At 42.1% G+C, this 7,559-nt stretch overlaps 2 protein-coding genes across 2 annotated transcripts in view; one reads left to right on the forward strand and one right to left on the reverse strand.

Annotated features, from left to right (window-relative positions):
* Nucleotides 1–96, reverse strand: part of LOC104914211 (phospholipase A2, membrane associated-like) — a 1,623-nt gene extending 1,527 nt beyond the window's left edge. The window contains exon 1 of the mRNA XM_019622405.1: nucleotides 66–96. Coding sequence (XP_019477950.1) covers nucleotides 66–96 — 31 coding nt within the window. The remainder of the gene's footprint in view (nucleotides 1–65) is intronic.
* A 274-nt stretch (nucleotides 97–370) lies between these two features.
* OTUD3 (OTU deubiquitinase 3) lies at nucleotides 371–7,349 on the forward strand (the record flags this gene model as incomplete). The annotated part of the gene is made up of 7 exons (XM_010722952.2): nucleotides 371–623; nucleotides 1,383–1,495; nucleotides 4,082–4,204; nucleotides 4,893–5,018; nucleotides 5,562–5,658; nucleotides 6,430–6,608; nucleotides 6,950–7,349. Coding segments are annotated over 7 exons (1,068 nt in total), but the record flags the coding sequence as incomplete, so codon positions are not given.
* Nucleotides 7,350–7,559: the final 210 nt, after the last annotated feature.

Below are 7,559 nucleotides of genomic sequence, written 5' to 3' on the forward strand. Positions count from 1 at the left end.
GGGGACGGGTGAGTGCCGGAGGAGTGAGGGCTGAGGGGCTGCCTCTCCTGGTTGAGCGAGTCTGCGCCCCGCAGGGATCCGAGCGTCCCCCCGCATCCTCGGATAACGTCGGTCTGTGCCCTTCTGCCCTCCGCTGGCACGGACGGCCTCAGGGCTGTGCTGGCCGGAGGGCTTCCCGGCGGTGCCAGGCGTGGGGGGACGGGGTTGGACACGTGCCTTTTGAGAAGCTGGTCCGTGAATCCTTGGGTTGGCCTTTGCTCTTTGTCTCCCTGCAGTTCAGGACAGCTTGGCCCCGCACCGTGCCTGCTTTTGACTTGCTCTGTAGGAGCTGATGACGTGTTCACTTAATTCTTGCCCTGCGTTCTTCTAACCTCAGTTCCCGCTGTCCAGCCTGTATTTTTTCTGCATTGGTTTAATAGTGCATTTTGTTAGCAGTGCTGCCAACGCACTCACAGGTGGTTTCTTGTTTGTTAGCAACTGTTTGTTTCGTGCCCTGGGTGACCAGCTTGAGGGACACTCCCGGAACCACCTCAGGCATCGCCAGGAGACGGTGGAGTACATGATAAAGCAGCGAGAGGACTTTGAACCCTTCGTGGAGGATGATGTTCCCTTTGAGAAACATGGTATGGTTTCCATAGGACACTCATAGATGAGGTTATTCTGGATATGATTGCTTCTCATCTGAGTACTTCCTGTTAAGCTATTCCTCATCCCAGCAGTATGCTATGTTCAGCCTCTAATCTTTAGTAACAGCATTGAGTTTACATTTATTATGTTTCTATAGAAAGATGAGCCAGTAGGGTTGTCCTGGAACTTATTTGAATTTAGGAGGAACCTGGAGCAAGAGTGAAAAGTTAGTGTTTTCACAAGGAGAAAATGAAGCACATGAGGTTTCGCTTGAGAAAATGAAGCATTCAGAGTACTGGTGGCCGTTGAGTGCTGACTTCTTTGGATTTCTTTCTCCTTGACATGTGATATTTTATAGTGTTAACCTAGAGGAAGATCCAAAGCAGAGACCAATGCAGCCTTTGTTCTCACAGCCTTGTGCTTGTGCCAGGTGACATGAAGGTGGTGCATGAAAGCAGCGTGGTCATTTAGTACATGGCACTTTTCCAGAGAGCTAATGCAGAACTGATGGTCTTGCATAATGTAAGGTGTGCTGCATTTTCTGGAGTCTCTGTGGTCATTTAATACTCATAAACTTCTGACACTGCTGGATTCTTGCCCCTGCAGTTGCCATTTAACAGTGGAATTTCCTTTCCAGAATTTATTTCTTGGACTCCTTGTTGAAATTTTATTACTTGCTATCCCTGCAGTGCTTTTGGAACTGTCAGAAACCAGGTCTCTAACTCTCATAAATCTCCTGAATTTTTTTCCTTCAGTTACCAATTTGGCAAAGCCTGGTACCTTTGCTGGCAATGATGCTATTGTGGCCTTTGCAAGGAACAATCAAATGAACGTGGTTATTCATCAGCTGAATGCACCGCTGTGGCAGGTGAGAAAGAAAACTCTTGTATTTTGGCTTCACTTCTAGTTGATGGATACAAAGTATTGAAACTTTCTGATCCATTAAAAGAGAACAAAAATGCTGCTCAGCAGCCATGCTTAGCTTGGCGTGGTGGAGAGCTGTCCTTGCTTTTTCAGCCTTGAAGAAAAACTCTCAAGGCTTCAGTTAGGGGGACAGGGAATGAAAGACAGCAATAAGTGTTTGAAAAGTAAATATATGGAGCCAGAACAGCGTGAGAGAAGAAGCTTTAAAACCCGAGGGTGGTGTTTAATCAGCTTCTGGAAAGGGCTGTGTGCTGTGATTCCTTCTTACAGGGGGGGACTGGAACAAGTCATCCACCAGCTCCCTTTTGCTCTCCTTTAAGTATATTCAAACTAGCTTCAGATGGATTCCTGAACCCAAACAAATTTCATCTCTCATTTATATGGCAGCCATTAGCAGTAAGATGTCTAATATATGTGAATATGTATAAATATCTTAACAAGTGTACCTGCCAGTGACACAGATGAGTAGGAACACTGATCTGCTTGACCTGCAAGACTGTATGGAGGCAGTGACCCTGAAGGGGGGTCATGGAAGTGCTGTTCATGTTTTGCTGTTCTGAACCGGATCCTAACGTCAGCATACTTAACTCTTATCCATATTTTTTACATCCTCTTGAAAATCTCTCTTTTTTTTTTTTTTTTTCCTTCACTCGCTGACCTTTCCTGGGTTGTAAATGTTTGTGGTGAAGATCTGTTTTGTGTGCCTGCTTGGAGTCTTATTAGTGGAAGGTATCTGTAAGCCTTTGAAACTCATATGAGAGAGCAGGTTGTAGTGTGAGGAGTTTCTGGAGGGGATCACAGCGTGCTGACAGTCTTTCCTAATTGCTAGATTCACCTAAACCAGGACAACTTCTTAATGTTAGCCATAGTAATGTCTTATTTTTTGATACTTCTTTATTTTATTTATTTTTATTTTTTGGCTTTCTATCTCTACTTTGGAGCCCCAGCAGCATACTGGAGAGATTAAATTACAAAGAGAGCATTTCCAGAGAAGCAGATCATCAAGATGCTTAAAGCAGATGGTGTGAATATCTCCTTTGGTCTCAAGTCAAAAGCAGATGGTGCATTATCCTTTAATTTTAAGAAAACTATTTGCATACACTGCACTAAGCTGCAGAAGTGTGAACAGGGGAAGTGTTTGGGCTCTGCAGCTGTTTCTCAAACTATGACCTACTCAGAAGCTCTGTGGAGTTGGGCATCCCTGTGATGGCTTCTTAGAGCTTTAATGACCTTTAACTTTTTCTTTATAGTGACTGAAAGTGTCAGGCTACAAGTTAGCACAGACACGTGGGTTATTTTGCTGGCTTTTTGGGTAACTTTACCTTTTTTAGTGTATTTCTGTATTTTTTTTTTTAAATCTGCATATACCTTCAGCTTAAAATTCCATTGTACTCTGGAGAGAGCACACAGTGAGGCTTCAATACACAGCCAAAGAAATTGGCTCATCTTCAGTCTTAAGAGCTTCAGGATTTGCAAGATAACCATTAATGCTCTGATAAACGAGAAATGTTGAAAACAAATCTGAGATTCAACGGGTTGAACGACTTAATAGGGTAAAAGGCAGGAGTCAGACGTAACCAAGTGTTGAGTTGGAACTCAGAGGTGAACAAGTGTAGAAGAAGGTGAATGGGGAATATCTCTTGTGAAATCGGTTGTTAATGCAGCACAGACTGCAGTCTTGGTTGAAAGGTGACTTGGTGTAAATTCTGCAAGCTGGGAAAAGACGTAAAAGGATTGGGAAACTCTGGAGCCCTAAAGCAGGCGGGTTTTGTCATTTGCTTACTGGCATCTTCTCGAGCAGAGGTGTCAGATCTTCAAACTCTGGCAAAGGAGACTTGCAAACGTGGTGTAATATTCTGCATCCCTTGCAGGAGTTGAAATGCTGTTAGCTTTTATCTCATAGATGGAGCTAAATTCTCCAGTTCTCTTATAGAAGCTGCAGTGCTTGGTGCTGACAGAGCAGAGGAGCATTTGATTATTAATGGTGCTCTTGAGTTAATAAATCTCATGGTTTTCTTCATTGTATTTCTTTTCTAAGCAAAGCATCCACTTCAGATGCAAATCAGTGTCTTGTCACAACTGCAGAGCAAAACTTGCCATAGGTGACTGTTCCTACTGCAGTTCCAATTTGATCAGACTCTCTTTTTCCTTGCACTTGAGGGGGAAGAAATGCATGAACACTGTCACTGAAAACTGGTTTGGAAAAGATCATCAGAAAACTGTAACTGCTTCTGTAGAAAGCTTAGAAAATCGTCTTAAGCTTACCATTAAAATATTTTCCTGCTGTGTTTTGTTTGTAATGAAGTAACTGACCCAGCAATGTGTATTTTACCCTTCAGACAGAAGCTGTGTTGTTACTGTAGGTACATCTGGATTATTAGGTCAGAGCTTCCTGTTTAAAGATACTTCAGCAGCTACGTCCTTTTTTCCTAGCACGGTGTTAATCATTACTTCATTAAGTAATGCTAAGAAAAATGCAACTCTGAAGCGAAGTTCAAATCCTCATTTGCAGTCTGTTTGTTTCAATTAGATTCAAGGCACTGACAAAAGCAATGTGAGGGAACTGCATATTGCATATCGGCATGGAGAGCACTATGACAGTGTGAGGAGAATCAACGATGATTCTGAAGCCCCAGCATATCTTCGGATGGAGGTTGGTTGTGTCAGAGTGACCTGATCAGCTCTGGTTGATAAGTAACAGCTGAATGTTGCCAGTTGATTTACTTTCTCGTTTGCATTGAGAGAAGAGAGTGGTCCCTGTTCCATCCTGGGGATAGAAGAATCCTTAAGATCGTTTTAATTAGTGCTGCTCGTTTTCTTGAGGCCATATGGGAAGTGCTGAAATTGCTGGCCTAGAAACCAGTCTTGAATGTGATGCACTGATATGTGGGCTGTAGAAGTCTTGAGTTAACCCCATCTCAATTAGGCTCCTCACCTCAAATACAAAAACAAATGGGAGGGAGGAAGGAAGCAGACGGAAATGCAACATCCAGATACAATAATCTTCATATCTCACTTTTTCCCATCAAGGAGTAAGTTGCCCTGTTGGCAGGGTTTGTCTGTGTGTATTTGTATGATGTGTGGAACTATAATAAAATCAATACTCTATTTAAAAAGCCAGTGATTGTTAACTGGTTTGCATGATCTTGTAGTATGTAAGAGTTTTCTCAGTGGAGTATTTATGAATCTTGGGAAGTTGTGTTAGGGATGGTGGAAGTTACACAATTTCCAAGATATGTTGATTTTTTTCTGAGAAATACATGCTGTGATCCAGTTTATGTCAGTGTCAAATTGTATATGATGAAACTAATGCATGCTTGTGGGCTTTGCTTTTCTTGTAGATGCTCTCCAAAAATGACTCAAATAAGGAGGAGGAAATGAAGCAACAGAAGGGCGACTCTGAAGATGAGAGTGAAATTGAAATGGAAGCTGCTGTGCAAGAAGTGTGCAGTGCAACTGGGTGTTCAGTAAGTATTGAGTGCCCTTTTTATGCTCTGTATTCAAAACTCTTTGATACATGAAGGTAATCCTTGAGGAAAAAGTGTTTGTCCTGGACAGTCTCAGTACTGCAGGCATAAATTAGGGTGCATAGCATCCTAGAATCAATCGAGTACATACTTTTATGGATAGTGAATAGTTTTGGAAGCTTTGTCTTACAATCTCTCTCAAAAAAACCCCTTGGTTTTAAACCAAATTCTGCTAAATTTGGACATCCCATACTCCACAAAATGTAGCTATGGTCACTAGATGACGTGGTTACTGAAGATTCAGAGAACAGAAAGGATCAAGAGTGAAATATTTATGCTGAAGCAGTGTACTGCTCTTTCCTGGTATCTTCAGGTACTTTTTTTTTTTAATTATTTTTTCCCCTCACTTTCTTGAAGAAATTGAGTATGAGCTGATGGGAACATCATAAACAGTAAGCCCCTCCCAGTGGTGCAGATGGCTGTTGAATGGATGTCTGTATGTCACTGATTTGAACTCTCTGATGTTATCATTCTCTTGGACAGGACATTGAGTTGGTAAGCCAGGTTCTGAAAGTGGAAGACTACAACGTAGAATCTGCAATATTTGCCATCTTTCAAGTGCAGGAAGTGGAAAGAATCAGTAAGTACGTGGACTTTGTCACTTAGTGCCTCACAAAAATGCTGTCTGACCTTAATGCTCACTGTAAACAGCAGTTCAGCAGGGACGTTGGCAGCAGAAGCTTCCTGTTAGCTGTGCTGCTGCCTCTTCTTTACTTAGAAAAATGTGGAGGGCAGATTTTGTGCTCCTGCATAGTCTTTGGTAACAGTGCCAGTTGTGAGACTGACCCGGGACTGCTGAAAGCACTAAACTAAGTTCCTAATATGACACTGAGCATACTGTATCCTATTTGTTCCCCACCAGAATCTTGAAAAGCTCTGTGTGAGATTAGTAATCCCTGGAGCCATTCTTGTGGCCTCCTCACCAGATAACTATGCTTTCAGATTTTAACATCTCTGAGCATGTTGTGTCCTAGATCTATTCTCTGGACAACCTGATGTAGCCAGGTGTAACCTAGTTCTTAAGCACCGAGGACCCTGACTTTTCTTTTTTGTTGCTTGTGATGTAGTGACTTCCCTGTGAAGTTATGAGCACTTGTCAGTAGAGCTTTGTTCTGATGCTTCTGAAAAATAACAGCATGTCACTGTGGAGAGACCCCCTTCTGCATTGCAGCAAGTGACAAACATGTTATCCTACATGAGCAGACAGAAGTGAGCAGACTGAACTTTGTCTTTTTCCATATTTGATCCAGCTTCCAAAAAAATGACTGTTCCAGAAAGCCTGGAAGAAGGAATTGGCTGACAGAGACAGCTTCTCTGTAGAGTGTCTGAGAAAAAACTGTGTTGTTGGTAGGTGCTGAGGAGCAGAGTGATCCCCAGAGCAAAGATCAGCTGTGTGCCTCAACTCTGCGTGAAGATAATGGGAGCAGTTCAGGAATCTTTGGAAGTCAGAGTTTGCATCACCATGAAACAGAAAATATCAAAGGACAGGCTAGATCTGATGAAGAGAGTCGAGCTAATAAAAATTTAAAGGTATGTGCGTGGAGGGGTGGCAGTGATTTAAACATCCTTTAAGGATTAGGGGAGCGCTTAGGATTGCTTAACCAGCGATTATTTTCTCCTCTTAATTAAAAAGTACTTTCAGTTACTGGATTTTGAGAAAAGCCACAGCTGTAGCAGCAACAAAGAGGAGCATTTATTAATGACATACGGCACTCTTCCCACAGTGACACAAAGTTCAGATAAATAGTCTGGAATAAACATTTTCTGGCAGCTGCTTTGGTATCTGCTCGTCTCCTTTCCACCGTGTTATTTTTCTTCAGCTGGGCAGAGAATGTCTGTTTTCAGCTTTGTTTTTACTCTTCCCTTCTCAGGTATTTAAAAAACAAAAGAAGGAACAGCAGCGGCTGGAGAAGAAGAAGCGGCAGGAAGAAAGGCACCGACAGAAGGTCTTGGCCAGCAGGAGCAACTGTGCAGATAACAACAGGAAAGAGGTGGACTCAGATAACCAAATAACCTTGGTGAAGACCATGGCAGCTCTAAATATATGACTGAACGTGTTCTGAGCATTCTGGTGAGAAAAGCAAAGGAGGCTGATGAAGATAAATCTCCTCTTAAGCAAACTTCCAAGCATCTGTTGTTACTGTGAAATTGTTTTTTGTGGAGATTGCTGAGCACGTGGGCACTTTGTTTCTTCACTTGCAGGGCAGACAGTTGTTCAGTAATCCTACAGCAACCTGTGTGAGAGAAGAGTTTTAAACCAAACAAAAAAAAGTAGGGACTGCTTTTCATTATCTTGGTGGTGATGATGATGAAGGTGAGAATTTTCATTACACAGCAGCATCAGATTTGCCTTGAGATCTCTTCATGTGCTTAGATTTATTATAGCAACTTTTTGCTATGGAGATTTATTTTACCTTACTGTCAGGGAAAGTGATAACAATTCTCAACTCAGGAACATGTTTTTTTTTTTTTTTTAATTTT

The sequence above is a fragment of the Meleagris gallopavo genome, chromosome 23, assembly GCF_000146605.3.
Source record: "Meleagris gallopavo isolate NT-WF06-2002-E0010 breed Aviagen turkey brand Nicholas breeding stock chromosome 23, Turkey_5.1, whole genome shotgun sequence".
Classification (NCBI taxonomy): Eukaryota; Metazoa; Chordata; class Aves; order Galliformes; family Phasianidae; genus Meleagris; species Meleagris gallopavo.